Source organism: Quercus lobata, chromosome 3 (genome assembly GCF_001633185.2).
Source record: "Quercus lobata isolate SW786 chromosome 3, ValleyOak3.0 Primary Assembly, whole genome shotgun sequence".
Taxonomy (NCBI): domain Eukaryota; kingdom Viridiplantae; phylum Streptophyta; class Magnoliopsida; order Fagales; family Fagaceae; genus Quercus; species Quercus lobata.
In genome coordinates this window covers 59,752,730-59,774,055 of record NC_044906.1, presented here as the reverse complement: position 1 = coordinate 59,774,055, position 21,326 = coordinate 59,752,730, and the positions used below count along the sequence as shown (strand labels likewise).

Below are 21,326 nucleotides of genomic sequence, written 5' to 3'. Positions count from 1 at the left end.
AATTGCTAGGATGTTTTATATCGGTGGACTTCCATTTCACTTTGCAAGGAACCCAAATTATCGTAGTTCTTATGCATATGCTGTTAACCATAACATTCCGGGTTATGTTTCTCCTGGATACAATGCCTTAAGAACAACACTTTTGCAAAAAGAAAGAGCAAATGTTGAAAGACTTTTAAAACCAATTAAGGACTCTTGGCTTGCAAATGGTGTAAGTATAGTTTTTAATGGATGGTCAGATCTACAAAGGAGGCCTCTTGTTAATATAACAGTTGCATCAAATGGGGGTCCAGTGTTTATAAAGGCAATTGATGGGTCAGATGAGTTCAAAGACAAGCATTTTATTGCTAGGGTGTTGAAGGATGCTATAAAAAAGATTGGACATTAAAAAGTTGTCCAAGTCATCACTAATAATGCTAGAGTGATGAAGTCTGCTGGAGCTCTTATTGAAGGTGAGTATCCCAAAATATTTTGGACACCATGTGTTGTCCATACTCTCAATCTAGCTTTGAAGAATATTTTTCCAGCAAAAAACATTGAAAAAAAATGAAGTTACATATAGGGAATGTAGTTGGATTACACGTATTGTTGATGATGCATCCTTCATATGTGTTTTTATCGTGAACTATTCAATGAGGTTGGCAATGTTTAATGAATTTTGTCCATTAAAACTACTCCAAGTTGCTGATACTAGATTTGTTTCGGTTGTTGTAATATTGAAACGGTTGAAGTTGATAAAAATATGCCTTCAAGCCATGACTATTAGTGACCAATGGGCTTCTTATAGGGAGGATGATGTTAGAAAAGCTCAAAAGGTGAAAGATATGATTCTAAGTGATTGTTGGTGGGATGTTGTTGATTATATCCTTGAATTCACAACACCTATTTATGATATGCTACGAGCAGCTGACACAGATAGACCTTGTCTTCATCTTGTTTATGAAATGTGGGATTCAATGATAGAGAAGGTGAAGGCAGTAATATATCGGCATGAAGGCTTGGAAGATGATGAGTATAGCTCATTTTTTAATGTGGTGTATGATATACTCATTGATCGATGGACTAAAAATTGTACACCACTACATTGCTTGGCTCATTCCTTAAATCCCAAGTAAGTACTTTCATTTTCTATTTTCCTTAGTTCTCCCTTCTAGTAAAACACATGTTTCATCATCTATATTTTCCTTTTTATCTTTAATTAGGTATTACTCCATTAAATGGCTTTCGAAGAATCCAAAGCGCATTGCTCCACATCAAGATCATGAAATTTCTATGGAAAGGAGCAAGTGTTTGGAGCGATACTTTGAAGATGAGAATGAAATAAGGGTGATGAAAGTTGAGTTTGCTGCATTTTCAGGAGGGAGGTTTCCTTCACCAGATGCCTTGACAGATAAGTGGGCCTTACAACCTTTGGTTTGGTGGCAATACCATGGCTCCTCATTACCAACACTTCTAACCCTTGCCCTTAAACTTCTTGGACAACCTTGTTCATCCTCATATACTGAGAGGAATTGGAGCACATACAAATTCATTCATTCATTAAAAAGAAACAAAATGACTCCTGCATGTGCTGAGGATTTGGTATATGTGCATTCTGATCTTCGACACTTGTCAAGGCACAATGAGGAGTATGTAAATGTAGCAACAGAGATGTGGGATATTGCAGGAGACTCTTGGAATGACAGTGACATACATGGAGGAGTTAGAATTCTTAAGAATGCTACCCTTACACTTGATGAGCCAGAGTTGGAGGCCATGGTTATTGGGAATGCTAGCACTATTGTTACTACTAGTGAAAGTGAAGTTCGAAGTGAAGCTATTGATCTTGATGATGATGATGAGGGTTGTATTTGATTGTCTTGTTGATTGTCTTTTATTTTGTTTTAGTTTCAAACTTGTGGGTTGTATTCTAATTTCTGAATATCATGGAATGTTTTAGTTTCAAACTTGTGGGTTATATTTAATTTATGAACATCATGTTTTAGTTATTATCTACTATTACTCTTAAATTTGGTATATGTTTATATAATGTGAAAAAGTATGCTTAGCAATATATAGAAAATATAAATAAAAATATTTTTATTAATTTTTTAATCGCTGCACCCTGCCACACCCACATCCTATTTTTTCAAAAATTGCCAAGTCCCACACCCACACTTGTACTTGAATCCAGAAACGTACCTGTGCTTCATATTCCTGAAAAATTCACTAGAGAGTTGGGGACACTGATGATAAAGTCAATTAGAGATTTTTTGGAATGAAATTGTAATTTTTTTAGTATAATTTTTTTAATACAAGATATAAATCTACTTTAGCCTAATCTAAGTGTATATATGTGTGAAACTTCCTCCTAAAAACTTGACTCTGGCCCTTATCCCTCCCACCCCACAAGCATTTATACTTGCGGAATGACTATCACGCCAAAAATGTGCGGTGGTTTTTTTAGTATAATTAATTGCTCCTAGTTGGTGTATTTTATACTCATGGAAGGCATTTCTCTCTCTTCCCAAGATCTGAGTCTTAAAACCTGAAATTTTTTTTTTTTTTTTTTGTTGATTTAATGCGTGTCATTCCAATTTGGCGACATCTAGGAATGATTGGGCAACTGAACATTTTGACCTGCTTTAGGAGGGGGATGGTCATCAGGGAGAATATATGACATCGAATTAAACACAATGAGAGGTTATTAGGGCACAATAAATGCGAAGACAACAACTATTCTACATTGCTGACGCTTCTTTCCAGGCAAAGAATTTGATGATATGATAAGACCGGCGGGACAATCTCCCTTAATCATGCCTTATCCAAACTAAGGCAACCCACCATTGCTGGTGACTCTGGCTAACCCAGCTGCTCTTCTTGCCATTGCCATTGATATATCAATCCATTATATAATCAGCTGCTTCATCATCAATTGCCTTTTTCACTTTTAACGTACTGTAACACCATGGATAACATTTGCAAATTCCGTGCACCCGCCCAGCAGTGCAAATTGGACCCATATGGCCAAGAAGAAATACATAGAAATAGAATAGACACTTTGAGCCAAGAAGAACAAAAAAAAAAAGAGAAAGAAAATGCTTTGATCTTTTTCCTAGATGCTTCTAAACTAGTACACGTATTTAAATTTCCACAAAATTTTAATACGTGTACTAGTAAAGAGTAATTACATCTTCCTTTAAGAAGGGATGGTTTATATTATTTATTTCAATAGGTTTAACTTCAATTTTGTCGATGGGGATATATCATATATCCTCATATATAGAGTCATTTTCCAGGCACGTCTCAAGATGCTCACCTTTCAGCTTAGGAAGGGATTGTTTATATTATTTTATTTAATAAACAAGCCTCAACTCAAAAACTCAGATTTAAGTTCAATTATTAAACAAGTCAATCTCAAATATGATACTAATGTGTTATAAACAAAGCTAGTGCAAGAAATCGATTAAAGTATATACTTATATAGATTCAGTATTAAATTATTCTTATTTATTAATAACTTAAATAGTCTATTTGTAAAAATATATAAATGATTTTAAACAAAAACAAATAATTTTTATAAGTTCATATATGATAATTTATATACCTAATTAACTCAGATAATATCATCTCAACCATAATTTAATCATTAATCATTAGTGTACATTTGTAAGGGGGTGGATCTTAGTTATAATACCTGCTTCATCAGAGGAAAAAATAACTAAATTACGTTAACTTATGATAACTCTTGTGCTTAAACATGAAATTTAGCTTGTTGATGAGTTCGAATTTTATTCTCATTTTAAATAAAATAAAAAAATAATCTTAAGTTTTTACTTTTTATAGTTCACTCATTTCGGTTTTGTTGAAATTTCGGTTTTTGCTAACCCGTGGGTGCAATCTCTCATTCTTTTAAGGTTTAAAAATCTCTCTAATTTCAATTATTGAAAGCTAAATTGGCTCTAATATAAGATGAAACATGTAATATTATTAAGTAATATTAAATATGAGATAAATACAAATATTATGAAGTAATATATTATAATAATCATAATGTGCTCTTACATTTAGTTTAATAAGTATTACAAAAGAATCCGTGCGATGCACAGGAATGCTACTAATTTTTTTAATTAAAAATAAGTAAAAATTATATCCATAATTGAAGGACATGAAATATCATTACTATCCCAAAAGATGATACATACACCACAGAATGCTTGTTTAGTCAATCAAATAGCAAGCCATTCTTGGACAAGTTACTTGATTGTGTTACTATTGGACCAACTAGGTACACTGGTCTTTTTAATACATAAGCAAATAGTTTATCATCTCTGAAAGCCGCAACTGTTTTAGGATGAAGCTCCTCCCAACAGTTTTTTATTTGCACATATTGGGCAAATGTCCCAATACTATGTATTTTTGCTATGGCTTTTTTTTTCTTTTTTTTTCAATTTCATTTATTTCATGACTTCTACTAAATATTCAATGTATTCATTATATTTAAAAAAACATTGAAGTAAAGCTGTATCCTCAAATAACTAAATATAAGAGTTTAATTCCTCTTTGTTTTAATTTAAAACCAAATTGTGCATAAAGGCAAAAAAATTTCCTTTGTTCCTATATGTCTTTAGTACCAAAATCACAAATCCATTAAAACCAAATTGTGGATAGAAAATCTTAGAGATTCAAATACAACTTTAAAGTGTTTTTTGTATCTTCTTCCTTTGTTGCTTTGTAGTAGTTCCTGAATATGCCCTTTTGTTTCCCTTGAGTACAGATGTTGGTGTGAGTTGTACATTGCTTTGAACATTAAGTTTTTGAAATTTTGTACAATCACCATCTTCTTTAGTTGATAAGTTGTTGCATAGAAAGTAGACTCCATGCTTGGGGAATAAACTAAAAGCAAAGCATTCACAAAATTTTAATTCATAAATATAATTACATAGCAAAAACATATATTACAAATTAACAATTATATGTTATAGAAAGGGGAAAAATTGAAGAAAAAATATAGCATTCACGTACTAACTTCAGAATTTAAAAAAAAAAATCATAAAAACTTGATTATTTGATAAAATACAAATTGTACATAGAAGTAATTAAAGCAATGGAAATCTTGAGATGAAACAATTAAACCAAACATAAAACCAAGTTTAAGATAACCAAGAAACTTAAATATGCAATCATATTCCAATTTCAAATTCTTTCTACAAACATATTACCAATAAATATGCAATAAACAGTACAGAATAAAGGAATGACTGGTAAATACCTGACTTTCCTTGTCTTGTAGTTGTATTACCAAATAAGCCAGATATCAAATTGCTATGCTAAATCCCTACATGCAAAATAGCAAGAATCCAATTTTTAGCCAAGAAACATTAATAGAAGGGAAATAGTGCAATGTAGAAAGTTTGAAACAGTTCAGTGTAGTGCAAATTTTAATGATACAATGCAATGTAGTGCAAATTTTGCTTTTTTAATCTCCTTCATATCATCAAACAATATTCAAATCTGAAAAACTAAACAACATTGTGCTCAAGGCCATTTCTATAATTTTAACAATGTTAAGCTACACTCTACAATTTTCTATTTGTGTTGAAAAAAGTTTTAAACACTTGGGTCACACCAATTTCGCTAAGGTAGCATAGCATTCTCAACATATAAAATATTTATACATAATAAGTTACAATTGAAATTGAGTTTCATGAGTTCTTTAAATGTAAACAGAACACTACAATATACTATAATATTAAAACTCCAAGCATAAAAGCAGATTTAAAACAACAACCATATATTTGTTGTAACTATTAAACATACATAGAGGAAATAAAAAAAAATACTATATTATTAGATAGATAAATATTTATAAGGTTAAAATAAGATATTAAAACTCCAAGAATATTTTTAGAGAAGAAAAAAAAAAAAGAAAAAAGAAAAAAAAAAGAGACATATAATTCAATATGAACAATGTAATGAATAACTAACCTCAACGTACTCCACCTCACACAATTTCTTCTAAACAAATTCAAACCCATAGCTCAGTTTCCACACAAAAAAAAAAATCAAATTGATTATCACCATTTTAATATCTATTTAAAATATTGAAGATGAACTCACTTCAAAAAATATTGTACAAACCATCAATAAGATAATTACATTCACTTCAATGGACAATATATCAAACAAAAGCAATTTTGATTGCCACCTAATTTGATATGGCACATATTTTTTAGTTACAATAATCTATAGTCCACACTACCACATCTGTCATCCATGGACTCATAAAATCTAATGACTTGAAATTGGAGTTGAGAACATGAGAAAGAGTTCCAAACCTAAGACTTACCTAAACCTACCAGCTGTATTTTTTTTTTGCACAAACTAATATAACTACACTAAAATTTGAGTTTCATGAGTTCTTTACAATTCAAATTGAGAGAACACTAAAATAGTTAGAAATTAAATGTACATAGATTATCACAGAGGCAAACGAATACCATACCTTAACCCTGATTCAAATGGAGGAAAAGAATGAAGAGAAAGAAAATAAGAATAAAGCTAAAAATTGAACAACCGTGAAAAAAAGAAAAAAGAAAAAAAAAAAAGGACCAATAAGAATCAACTATTTATAAGATAATAGTTAGCGTCCTAATAGTGATAGAGTTCGGACTCAAAAAAATAAATAATATTAGAGTTCTAATTAAATTAGTTTATTAGTAACCTTTGGGCCGGTCTCGACGAGTTGGGTTTGGTGTATTGCCGACCGACATAGTTGATGGGCCATGGGCTGGATGAGACCCGGCCATGGTAAATGGGGTGCCGTTTCTGTTCTGAGGAAGAGAACTGAGCAAGGTGGATATAGGTATGGTGGGATATATGGCCATGGGCTTGATGAGACCCACGGCAAATGGGGCGCTGTTTTTGGGTTGTAGAGGGTGGATGTGGGTGGTTTGTGGCAAATCGGTGGTTTGAAGAAGGAGATATCGGTGGTTTGAGGAAAGAGATCGATGGTCTGAGGAAAATTGATGGTTTGAGGAAGGAGATATCGATGGTTTGAGGAAAGCGATCGATGGTCTGAAGAAGGTGTCTGTTGGGTCTTTAGATGCGATGGTGGGTATGGTGGATCTTTACATGTGATGCGATGCCGTGGTTGGTGGTCTGAGGAAGGAGATCGATGGTGTAAAGAAGGTGTATGTTGGGTATTTAGATGAGATGGTGGGAAAGGCAAAGGATCATGAGGCAGAGCTTCATGAAAAGCATCGTGAAAGGGAAGAGATGGTTTATTATGTTTTTTGGGTTTATTACGTTTTTGTGTTGGCTTTAATTAATTTTTATTTTAATATTGTGCTGATGTGGAAAATTGTGGGAGGTTCAGAAGCTTCGATTATATATATATAGATTATTATAGAATTTGAAATGCATTTTATCCTTACACCCATTAAAAAATATTTGGGTTCAATTATGAGTATTTATACTCAACTCGAACTTGACTCGCTCAAGTTGGGTGGAAGAAGACAAGACCTGTAGCCGACCGCCAACTACCATGGGTTGAGTTAGATCGGGCTCTAGCGGATGATCGGTCGGCTCGGTTGAAACCTATGAAGGAGCAATGATGAGTGGAGGAGAGTAGATCTTCACCAAATTTGAGCAAAGGTGATCAAAATTTGGCTAAATCTGAACAAAGAAGAGTAATAAGTTGTTGAGTTTGAGTTACAAAGGGCCAAACTTGACAGGATTTGAGCCAAAACACTGTAAAATTTGAGCGGATTTGAACAAATATGGTTGGATCCGAGTGTGGGAAGGTCTAACATGGCCCAATCTGAGTAGAAGAGAGTGAAATTGTCACTAGATCTGGGTAGATCAGCCTTGTTTGAAGCCTTTTTCAGTCGGATTGGGTGGCTTGAGTTTTAAAGGAGGAAACATGCCATTTGACCCACCGGAGTCAGTTTTTAAGAATTGGGAATCACAACCAAATGCCGGAGGGATTGAATTAGGTCGTTGATGGTTAGTTCCAGTTGATTTGGTTGGTTTCGTTGGGTGGTTGGGTTGCTAGCTGGAATAACCAAACACAAGTTGAAATACATAAAAAGAATGTTTGAGCCTGTAGAGGTAGGCAAAATAATTAAGCCTTAAATGTTTAAATTGATTTGAAATTATTTGATTGTTAGGATTTAATTTAAAATTCTAATTTATTTCAATGAAATTTATATTGATTATTGAGAAAATTTAATATTTAGTATTTGAATATTAAATTTCATAATTTAATATTATATTAATTTAATTTTTGACAAGTACAGTTAAATTCTTTATTACTTAGTATAAAATTCATATTAGGTTATTAAGTTTCAAAATATAAATGTATATTCTTAAAAAATTTTGAAATTTATTTTATTTTTTAAAACAAATTATGGACACATTTCTTTAGATAGAAGAAGGAAAAAAAACACAACCAAACACCAAATTGTGCATCTATTGTGTATTTGCTTATCAAAATTAGCCTTGGTTTTAGCATATCAAGTTGTCAACTCTAATTGTAAAAAGGATTTTTTTTTATATTTTTTTTTATACAGTAAATATTGTAAAGAATTAGCTATATAACCGAATGGGAAATTCTGGGATGAATGAATGCTTTTGCAATAACATATATTGAGTGATGCTTTTGATAGCATTTAGAATTAGGTAATCATGCAATGATAGCAAAACTCATTCGAGGACAATTATAATGATTCATTGAATACAATTGAAACCTTAAAAAAAAAAAAAAAATCAAATTAATGCGTGTATATATATATATATTGTGGGTACCTAAGGCATGCTTGGTAACGTCCTAGGCATGCATGCAAAGTCCTAGTCATCCCACATCGAATAGAAATTCCCCCACTTTCTACCTTATAAGCTTTGAAGCTGGGGAATTTCTATTCGATGTGGGACGACTAGGACTTTGCATGCATGCCGAGGACGGCCAAGGATATTGCCAAGCATGCCGAGGACGTTGCAAAGCATGCTGAGGACGTTGCAAGGCATGCCGAGGACGGCCAAGGATGTTGCATGCATGCCTAGGACGTTGCCAAGCATACCTTAGGTACCCACATATATATATATATATATATTAATTTTGTTAGAATTTGCACTAATTATATATATATATATATATATATATAAATAAAAATCTTAACTCCTTCGAGTCAATATTCCCTCTCATTAAATCCTCAAATTCTCTCTCATATTTTTATTTAGATGTAAAACATGTGGTATTTTAAAATCAAATACATGTCAGGTTATACTTACCTGGACGGGGTAAATGGGTGATAAAAAAAAAAAATACATGTCAGGTGTCGCATATCAAGACCTAATTAAAGATAAGCATATATAGATATAATGGAATTGCCAAAACCAACCAACAAAATCGAATCCATTCGATTTTGACACATAGTTTGGTCAGCAATTGGTTTTGTGCACCAAAACCTGATCAGTATGGATCGAGTGTAGGCTTAGGCTTCCGATGATTATTCAAGCCAAATTGACTGCTACCTCAACCCTTTCTTTCTTTGTCACTGATGGCCCATTATTTCTATTAGGCGACCATTTGATGTTCAAATTTACAAATATAATGGCATGTTCTCTAAATTTGCAAGTCTAACCCTAGTTCAGATATATATTTCCATGAATTTCTCATCAACTATAATTCGTTGGTTGTTGGAGTTTGCCAATAGTCTTGTACCTCAATTATCTCAATTATCATCACTAGCTTTAACACCACCGTTGTCTCTACCACCAATGCACCTGTATCTATATAAAAAATATATATATATATATATATATATATATTAATGATGTTTCATTCAAGACAAAAAGAAAGAAAGAAAGATATTTCTTCTTAATCTAATGATCTATCCCTTTCTTTAAAAAAAATAAAGAGTCATTTGATCATTAATCTATGACACCTATACCAATAAGTAGTTAAGTACCAGTCATGTAACTGATTTTTCTCAAATAAGAAAACAAATTTATTGAAAGCTCGAATTTGTGTAAAAACACAATAGCTGTTTAGACCCCTAAATTAAAAACTGCAACTCGGTTGATTTTACTCTAGCTTAAACTAAGTGCAGAATAGAGTAAATGCGAGCGGATAAACATTATAACTACTTTAAGCCATATTCATCAAATCATAGCAGTAAAATGAAAGCTAAAAGAGTAAGGAAGAGGAATGTAAACACAAGATAAAATGTCGATGTGTTATCGAAGAGAAAACCGAAGTACTCGGCGAAAACCTCTCGACCGCCCTCCAAACGGTAAATCGATCCACTAGAGAATAAGTTGGAGTACACAAATAACAAAAGACCCTCCAAGCCTAATCTACCCCATGTACTCGAACTCTCCAAGCTCTTACTACCAACTAACTTCGGCAAGCCTTGTCTTCTCTAGCTCTTCGGATCACGCAATTCAACCCGATTGCATCCACCAAACAAATGGCTTCTTCCAATACTTCCCAGCAGCACCAAAATCTCACTTTACACTCAGAATGGGTGTGATAAGTATTTGGGCTATTAATCTCTCAAGGATTTGGAAATGGAGAGGTAGGAGTTGAGAAAAACCACAGTGGATCATGTAGAGAATTGTGGGTATGACAATCTCTAACTCTCAAAGGTTTTATGGCTGGGTTTTCTCACTGAAAAACACTCCTCAACATATGTGGGTAATGATGGTATATATAGTGTGGGTGAGGATGTAGTGAAGCAGATATGACAAAATAGCAAAACAGAATGTTTCGTTGGTATCTCATGGGAAGGCCTTACCTGTAAGACACTTGCGAAAACCAACTGTCACCATCTTGTCATGACTTTTCACATTCCAGTCATGAGCTAAGAACATTCTGAGCTAAGCACATACTTCACTTCGCGAGAAGGCTACTTGCGAGCTACCTGCGAAAACATCTTTGGTCTTCACACTCTCTCAGATACACAACCTTACAATAAAATCCCACAAACAATATAGGGTACAAAAGATTGAACAAAATTACAATCAAATTTGGCACAGAATTAAAGCCAACACAAAATAGTTGTAAATCACAACTTTACATTTATTTTCAATTGTTTTTCCAATTCTCAAATATATATATAGATTGAGAAGACACAAATCTATATTAATAATTAACAACTAAGTTATTGTTGAAATTATATTAAGCATATATAACGATTTTCTTGTATGAACTTGAAAATAAAAATTAGATTTACCAATCTTATATTATTAAATATTGTATATAATTTTTTATTTAAAAATTGATTATTTATATTATTAATTTCAATAATAATTTAATATCATATAAACATATTTACAAACTTACCCAATCTAATATCTTTTATACACACAAAATCTACTTTCAAGACTATATAATTTTTTTTTTTTGTCAAGAGTCTTTTAGCTCAACTAACACATCCTAATATTTTCAATTGAGACACAAATCTTCTTTCCCATTGTAAATATCAAATTTTATATATTTAAAGTGAATGTTCAAAATGTGTGTAAAACACCATTGAACGTTTAGACCCCCAAATTATAAATTGCCAATTCAAGCTTATCAACAAATAATGTATGTGCGGAAAATGTAAATAAGCTACAATAGAATTGATAACATAATCTAAACCAAATAAAATTACATCCACAGTAGAAATTAAATGGCAAAGATTAAGGGAAGATAGATGCAAACACAAAAACAACACAACGATGTGTTATCAAAAAGGAAACTGAAGTCCTCAGCGTAAAACCTCTCCGCCGCCCCCCAAGCGGTAAATAATCCACTAGAGAATCAAGTTGGGATACATGAACAGCAAAAGACCCTCAAAGCCTAATCTACCCAGTGTACCTAAGCCCTCCAAACTCCTACTCCAATGAGGTTACGTCGAACCTTTGTTTTCTCTAGCTTACCAAATTCCGCTATAGCCCATAGCATCAACCAATATCAATTGGTCCCTTCCTAACTGCTTTCTAAGCACCAAAAAGCCTTCTCACAAATATGGGTATAGTGAGAACAGGATTTGGCTAATGAACCTCTCAAGGATGTAACAATGTAGAGGGTGAGAGTTGAAGAATTTGAAGAGTCACTATGTAAAGATTGTGGATGAGTCAATCTTGTTTTTCTCTAGGGTTTCTTTTTCAAAATTCTCTCTAGAAGCTCTCCATATTTCGTGGGTATAAGGGGTATTTATACTGGAGTGAGAAAGAAATGCGAAGAGTCAGTTTTTCCAAAACATATTGGACTAATGACTTGACTGAGTTGAGAGTCCAAGCCGCGAGCTAACTAAATGGCCAGTCTGGACTTTTTTTCCTGTAGTGCTACAGTTGGCATGACGGTTCAGCTTCCATGAAGGATCAACTTCTTTGCATGCTCCACTCGTGTACATCATCTGGCGGCTAGCCAATCGCGAGCCACTCGCGAGATCCAGTCGCGAGTCCCTGCTTCAGTGCACATTCTTGAGCATTTCTTCACACTCTCTCACACACTACCCTTATATGATTCCCACCTAAATATAGGGTTTCTAAGTGCTGAATTACAAGCAAATTGGCACGGAATAAAGCCAACAAAATGGTTGATTAAATTCAACCTTACATAAATAGTATATTTTTATACATATATACATTTAAAAATATATTCTTTATATATATATATATATATATTTATATATATATATATATATAATTAAACATGTAGTTATATATATACTTAAATTGAGGCTCATATGTTTATAAGCTTGTTCACAAATGCAATATCATGTTTGAACTTGACTTTTTTTGTAAATAAACAAATATAAACAAGTCTTTTTCCAAACTAAACTCAAATTGTTTATAAAAAGATCTCTTCTTTTAGAGCCATACTTATTAGAATTATCAAATATTTATAATATTGGAGTTGTTTTAAAGAACACATTGTAAGAATAAGGCAATTAGAAGGGAAGACAAGATTTTGAATGTCAAATTGGGGGAAAGAAATCAATGCCTTTTTGTTTTTGTTTTTCTTATATTTTATTTTGTTTTTCCTTTTCAATTTTTAAGCTTTGAGTATTAGTGATTGACTCAAAGCACAATATTTTTTCATTGTGGAAAAGTCAATACTACCTATGACAATTATGATAAGACATACATCATTGCAAGGATCTTTACCATTACTGCAAGGATATTACCATCATTGTCCATTGTATTCTGGCAAAGTTCGTTTGAAGATAACAGCATTTTCCTGGATCCCTGCACTCATATATATTTTTGAAATAAGGTCTATAGTTACAAATTAATCATAAGGATAAATAAATAAACTATTATTATGTGTATGGCATTGCATGTAGTAAAATAACTTCTTCTTTTTTTGATAATTCAATATTTACAGTGGGAAAGGGGGAATTTGAACCTTGAATGTCTTGAAAACACCATGAAATGCTAATTAGTTGAGCTACAAGGCTCTTATCAAATCTTTTGTGATGTATTTGGATACTCCTAGCTCCTAAATCCTAAATCCTAAGTCTTAATAGTATTGTAAGCTACTTATTGGCACATGCTTAGGATGTTCGTTATTCAATATTTTTTGTTCTTAATTTAAGTTTCCTTGTCATCCAAAAGAATCGTACTAACAATATTCATCCAAAGTAGACAATAATAACAATAACAATAACAATAACAATTGTTTACATTTGAATTAAATAAATAAATAAGAAAGACCGCAATTGATTAATTCACCTTGGAAGCCTTGGGGGAAAAGAAATCAATTCCTTTTTGCCATTTTTCTTTCTTATATTTTATGTAGTTTTTCCTTTTCAATTTCTAAGCTTAGAATAATAGTGATTGACTCAAAACACATGAAATTTTTTCATTATGTAAAAGCCAATACTTCCTATGACAATTATGATAATGAAACTCATGGCAAGCAACTTTACCATTATTATGCATTAAGGGGGGTGGAATCATGTATAATTTCCTGGCGTATTTTTGCAAAATCATTGGCACTTCAAGATTGTTTTTCTACCAATTTTTTCCGATCAAGTAAGTATCGAATATCATGGTAATTAAAAGGTGATTACTGTCGTGCCATACTCGCATTCTTTATCAATTCCGGCATTTCTCCATTGCTTCTTTCTTTGGTACGTAATATTCTGTGCTCCTACAGATTAAGACACTAATATGGGTATTAGCCCACCAATCAAAGCTCTTTTGAATAATTTGCTTTTGACAGTGAAATTCCATACTTTTTTTAATGGTTTTGAGGATAATTTTTTCTTGATCATTAATGAGTTTTGAGTTTCTCATACTCTTCCTCTACTTCCTTAACTAGGATCACCCTTTTTATGATTCCTTGTTTAGCACCTGAATCTTTGCCCTTCAAAAAAAGATTATAAAATAAAATTAATCAAGCTATTCAATATAAGTTTGTGGTCTTCAAAAAAAAAAAAATATATATATATATATATATAAGTTTGCACAATTATCTACCACTATCAACTGTCACATAACTTTTTGTATAAATTCTTATTATTATTTATGAAATAAGGACTACAATTACAAATTCATCATAAGGATATATATAAATAAATTATTGTTGTAAGTATGTCATTACATATGGTAAAATAGTTTTTTTATAATTCAATAGTAAAAAATTTATCATAAGGATAAATAAATAAACTATTTTTGTAAGTATGGCATTGCTGCATTGCATATAGTAAAATAAATTTTTTTTATTTATTTATAATTTAATAGTTACAACTGGAGAGGGGGGATTTAAACCTTGGATATCTTAGAAAGACCATGAAATGCTAACTAGTTGAGTTACAAGACTCTAAGCGAATCTTTTGTGATGCATTTGGATACACTTACCTCCTAAATCCTAAGTCTTAATAGTATTGTAAGCTAGTTATTGGCACATGCTTGCGATGTTAGCTAATCCCTATTTTTTGTTCTTAGTTTAAGTTTCCTTGACATCAAAAAATAATTGTACTGACAATATTCATCCAGAAAATAGTAGGCAACAATAACAATAACAATAACAGTAACAATAACAATTGTGTTAGGTTCTAAGTACTTAAGAACTAATGTATTAAAACTCTAATTTGTATTGTTGGCAAACCATGATCAAAACAGGTTTTTAGTCTTGTTTTAGACTTGCTCAAAGTATGTGTTTTATGTAAAGTTGGAATCGAGCTGCTGTAGAATTCATTGTGCAATTCGGTTTGGCTTGATCGATCGAGATTTAGACTCAACATATTGAAAGTCGGGCAGAATGTTTTTTCTGCAGAATTTCCAACTCAGCCCTAAGCCCATATAACGTGTAGGGTTTTATGTTTTGCCTTAGGTATAAAAGGGAAACCCTAGCCACGTTTTTGAAGTAGCTCTATTTTGCTCTGTGTGTGAATCTCTTGTGAGATCTGAGAGGTGGTTGCCTTCACACATGCTTAGGATTATCAAGAAGGAGATTTCATTAAGAGCTTGATGATCATTCAATTGCTACAATAAAAACTTAAAGATACACAAGCGGGAGTGCTTGTACTTGCTGGGAATCCAAGAAAGAAGGAGTCCGTGGTCTCGGAGCTGTCACGTGGTCGTGGTAGTAAGTTTTCTACATGAGGTAGCAATAGGATGTTAGTGGTCTAAGTCGCTATTGTAAAATTTTGATTCTTTTATAGTGGATTCAGTTTACCTTGAGGATAGCTAGATTAAATCCTCCCCAAGTTTTTACCGGTGTGGTTTCCTGGGTCATCATATTTTTGTGTTCTTTATATTCTGCACTTTACGTTGATATGATTATATGATTGTGTTAACCTAAATCTGAAATTTGGACTAAGTAATCACTTGGCTAATTAACTATAGTTAGGTTAATCCAATTGTGTTTTAAGGGGTTTAAAAACAAACAAATTGTTTTAAGTTTAAATTAAATAAATAAATAAGACCACAATTGATTAATTTACCTTGGAAGCCTTGGTGGAGGTGGGGGTTTATCATTTTCATATATTCTTCCTTACATAAGCATCGATATCCGCAGACAAACTAAAATACCAATCATCAATTGACGGGTCAATGTGAAGATTTATAGTTGACATATTGAGCAAAGGTGGATCCATTAAGAATGTATAAATTCATGAAATAGTACTATGCGAATCATCACTTTTATCGTTTAAGCCCTCAAGAGTAATATTTAACGTTTTGAGGTTCTTGAGAGAGTTTGAGTTTGGTAGCATTCAAAAGTTGAGCAAGAGTCATCATCCGAATTGCTCTCATTGTAGCTGCTGGACAAGGAGAAACAACTCACTGCCAATTTGTTGTTAAAGTCATTCATGAATGCCAAGGTATTACCACTAAGAGCTATAAACTTGTTTCAAGAATTGTAGACAAAAATGTTTTCATATGAGGAAAGGTAGTACGGTTGCAAACGATCATTATAGCTAGGCTCATTATTTGCATAGTTGGGGCATCAATCCTGACAGGGTAAGGAATAATAACATCCCCACTTGTATCATATTTGAAAGAGCACTGAAATTGATTTTGAACCCCCCAAAATTTCGTCTAATTGTCAATTTTAAGGTTAATCACACAATTAAGCCTTATTAATTAATTTGCCATTTGATTAAATGCATGGATATATACAAAAAATCCCACAAGCACATGCTCCCAAACATGAAGACATGTTTACAGAGAGAAAACTCATAACGGATAAAAAACTTTTTAGAGCCTATAGCACCAACCAATCTACGCATAAAAAACTTTACAAAACCCTTATTTGTGCTCCTCGCTCGTGCTAGCAAACCAATTGCACCAATCCTTTCTCCTTACTAGCTTTTGGCTTTGTAAGTTGAGCTGCCAACCATAAGACTAGGCATCCTTGGTCACTTCAAGGCAAGGGAGTCAATCTCGTACCGAAAGTTGTATCGGTTTTATCAGTGGAACGATATATTTCGGTACTGTTCAATACTGGTGTACCGTTTCGGGTTTACCGCTATTATATATTTATTTATATATATATATATATATATTATAATAAAAATAAAAATTTACCATAAAATATTACCTCAATTCAGAACAAATTATTCATGGTTTTAGACTTTAGACTTTAGCATACTAAGAAAACAAATAATACTAACTAGTCGCTAACCCGTGCGATGCACGGGATAGTTAATCTTGGAACACACGTGTAGTTTTTGATACTATCTCAATCCCTCAACAATCTTTACCCTTCTAGCAAAATATATATATATATATATATTTATATATTTCTTATCCTCAAACCAAACCTATTTAGCGCATCTTCTTTTTATTTGCTTCAAAATAAAGCATAACATTAATCTACCATGTGCTTCTACCAGTTTTGCAATAATAATTCCCCATGTATAATCATTCCCATTCAAAATATTAGCATACAAAACAAAACTCCCCAATCAAAGCATTGAAACGTAAGAATATATGGAAAATGCTAAAGGTACTACCAATTTTACAACAAAAAGCTTACGCAACTTACATCAATAAAAAAATAAAATAAAAAAATTTAAAGTGGGCGCATTTCATGAATTAGCCCATCCATTACAGTGATGACTCCAATTTTTCTAAAGCGCCTCATCTGATATGTTGGATTTATGAATGTAGTATTATGCAAACTATGAACATTTCCAATTAACAGGAAACCAAACAGGTTCAAGAGATACACCTAAAAAGGGAAACATTAAAAGAAAAAATTGTCAGCTCAAATTTTATTTGCTTTAGTCAAATGAATTCCATAGCAGCACATTGCTAGCATCATAACTCATTTAGTTCATAAATACAATAATAGAATACAAACAGAATAAATTGCTGGCATCATAACTCAACTAAATGGTATAATCACATAATACATCAATTTATGAACTTAAAATAAAATATGAGGCAAGAAAATCCATTGAGAAAAAAAAAGTACTCACATTTTATATAAGCCTATGCACCATAGAACTATGTTAACCTCAATATCAAATTACAATGGCTACAATACAACTTAAGAAATGAATGCAACATAAAGAAAAGAAACTAAATAAGAATTGAATAGGTAGATTCAAGATACCACCATATGCACTGAAACTTTTTTTCAAGAGAAAGCAAAAGCAATCACCTTTAAATCAATATCTACAAACATTATTTCATTATACTATTATACGAAGGACATAAGCAGTAAGCCTGAACCCAAAATATTCTTATATACCTTTTTCTATATACCCATAATACAGTAATTCAAAATAAAGCTTATTTCAGCATCAAACTTAGCAAAGCACAATAAAATCAAGTTTATAGCATAATTTTAACAATTATAGCAGAAATATCAGCTATAAATCAAAATGGCAATCAAGAATATATATGTACATTTCAAAGTGGCAAGGATCAAAACATGTGCATATCTCTAATTTTAACATGATTATATGGATTAAACAAACACAGTAAGGATAAAATATATACACACACTCACATTAAATCATTAAAATCACTATTATTTCCATGGACGTAATTCACTCTACCATTAAACTCAAGTCCAGAGGATTTTTAATGAGCCTTATGGACTTATGGTTATCTACAGGAATTGGTAACCATCATCGAGGAAAAAAATATCTAGAGTCTTCCAAACTTAAAGATTGTCACCATTCCCATCTCTTAAGAAAAAGGAAAAGAAAGGCATGATTGTGTTTCTTTTTCTCTATTTTAAAAACATCATTGAAAAATACCCAAAACCCATTAACCCAAATACTCTAAACAAAAAAGCAAACCAAATGTGACACAAATATCCTAAAGATAGCAAATTCTAACCAAATACCTTTATCAAAACAAAATCTAACCTAGAAATAAAAATCAAAGATTTAAAATCAATTCGACCAGAATACCCAAAACTCATCATATTTAATGCCATTTTTGAAAGACCATAAGTTCAAAATCAATCCAACCAAAATACCTGTTTTAGATGGTGTTTTTGGGAGCAAAAATTATGTTGGTTTGGAATTTTGTTGCAGTGGAAGGCCAGACAAAGTCTTTTATAGATCATATGTAAATCGTGTTTGAAATAGTACTGAAACCTAAATCACCTGGATTAACTACATTTGAAATTACCTAAATTCTTTCTATCTTTCTCACGATGTCAAAAATCTTCTTAAGTACCTCTTTGTTAGATTTTTGATGCACTTACAAAGACAAAATGACATTGAGTATTTAGTAATTCACCCAGTGAACGATTTTTAAAATTCAGATTTTTTTTTTTTTTAAGTTGAAATCTTACAAACATGAGAATGTACTTGGTGAATCTAGTGGACTTGCACAACATGACCAAATAAAGGGTTGTTCAAATAGTTCATATTGTTAATCTCATGCCATAAAGGAAACAACAATTTCTGAAAAATTTATTGACTCAGTTCTTTTAACAAACAGGCAAAGCACATCATTAAACAAAAAATTGAAATAAATAGATATTGAGACTTGAAGCTCAAATATTTGACATACTAAAGTAGAAATGGAAATCCAATTCAGATGCAAAGTTTGCATTATTAGCCTCGTTGATCAAATATGACAAAACTCATCTCTAACATTACAGTGTGTGTGTGTATACTAACGAAATACAATTTAATAATAAAATTGACCTACTCATTGTGATATGTGAACAACATGGCCTTTATATCATAACCCAGGAAAAACTTTAGAAAAATATATACTGAAAAAACTTGACAACAATGGTAGAAAAGAAACATGGGAAATGAAAATATAAAGAAGGGAATATATTTCAACAAAAAAATTAAAAACGGCATAAATGAAATGGCAAACAGAGCTTTATTTTTTGGTAACATGAATCTATGTTCTTCAGAACTAAATCAATCCATGAAGATCTCCAGAGATTTCTCTTTGGAGCCAAGACATACTCAAAACAAATTTAACCCAAATATCCAAAAGAAATACCAAATCTAACACAGATAACTGATATTAAAAACAATTCTAACCCAAATTTCTTACTCAAACCGAATCTAAGCCAAAACCTGAATGCAATCCAATCCAATCCAATCCAATCAAAATACCCAGACCTAAATCATATCTAAACCCAAATTTAAAGAACCTAAACCAAAACACAATACAATTCCATTTCATTTGAGGTTTAAGATAGGCCACAACATATACATCTTAAATATCATATTTGTAAGCAGCTGAGATTATAGTATTCCTCAAATATAGTCATGCATACAATGTACAATTATTTGACAATTGACATGTGAAGTGTGACCATCATGCAGGACCAATCATGAAAAAAAAAATCATGTGATATATCTGGGTGAGTTATGGCTGTTTTGACTTCCCAAATTGGATTTGTTGTTATTTATGAATATTGCTATTTTTTTTGAAGTTGTTTTTACCCTAAAAGGTAAAATTATATTGTATTTAGACACTACTATTTTAAGAGAATTCTGGAAATAGAATCTGGGCTCTGAATTTGGGAAGGAATATTGACAATAAATTAATAAAAGTACTTCAATTAACTGGGAAAAGAGCATGACCAGTTCAATGACAATTATGTTTAAACTCAGAACTTTTAATCTATAATAAAAAAAAATTAAAAAAAAAAGAAATACAAAATACAAAACCAAGCAAAACCCATCATAAAAAACTGAAAAGCCTATCAGGATCAATCAAATTTTGATATCATTCCATCTGTGTTGGCAGAATTTGTGATATTGAATTGGAAGCTGGAGTTGTAACTGGTAAAGATGGTGCTTAGGCTGGTGTTCATGTCAGTGGAATTTTCATTCCTTCTCTCTTTGTTTTGGGATTGGAGAAGTTCAAAGCAAGTGAAAATTTGATGAACATAGATGCAAAATGAGCAGTACAAATAACATATGAATCCAACAGCAACTACAATCAGAAATGAAGTCCTACTTGCTGTGAAAATCATTTATCCTCTGAATATTTAGACTCAAGGCTTAGTTTGTTAGATAAACCCCTAAACCCTTTAATTTACAAAAGTAAAGCAAGCTGAAGAGTAAAAATTAAATTTAAAGCATAAGTTTGAGCAGTACATGCAGTTTTTGCATTTTATATAGCAAATACTTCTGGTAATAAGCTATAATACTTCAAAATCCAAATAGAGCCATAGTATTACATATACAATTTAGATTAAACTTAAATAAACCAATAATGATATTAAAAATAAATAAAAAATCCCACAGATGTGTATGTAATTAGGTGTAGAATTAGAACATGTCATAATCCCCAGTATTGTTAATCAAGTTAACCTGGTATAAATAAGAAGATTTGAGAACCAAGGTTCTTAATGCTCATGTTTTAAATACTACCAATCATATATGTTTGCTGTTTCAGGGCTT

The 21,326-nt window shown here is 31.9% G+C and overlaps 1 protein-coding gene across 1 annotated transcript; it reads left to right on the top strand.

The window, feature by feature from the left end:
- Positions 1–696: 696 nt before the first annotated feature.
- On the top strand, positions 697–20,722 carry LOC115981177. The gene is made up of 4 exons (XM_031103346.1): positions 697–1,111; positions 1,203–1,846; positions 1,940–1,949; positions 20,668–20,722. Exons 1-4 carry the CDS (start codon positions 756–758, stop codon positions 20,720–20,722), a joined length of 1,065 nt encoding a protein of 354 aa, XP_030959206.1. The 5' UTR covers positions 697–755.
- Positions 20,723–21,326: the final 604 nt, after the last annotated feature.

What these genes read in the sequence shown, in the direction of transcription:
- LOC115981177 (XM_031103346.1), top strand. Translation starts at nt 756, where the DNA reads ATGACTATTAGTGACCAATGGGCTTCTTATAGGGAGGATGATGTTAGA. An exon ending in GCTCATTCCTTAAATCCCAA is followed by an intron (nt 1,112 to 1,202) that starts GTAAGTACTTTC and finishes ATCTTTAATTAG; the next exon opens with GTATTACTCCATTAAATGGC.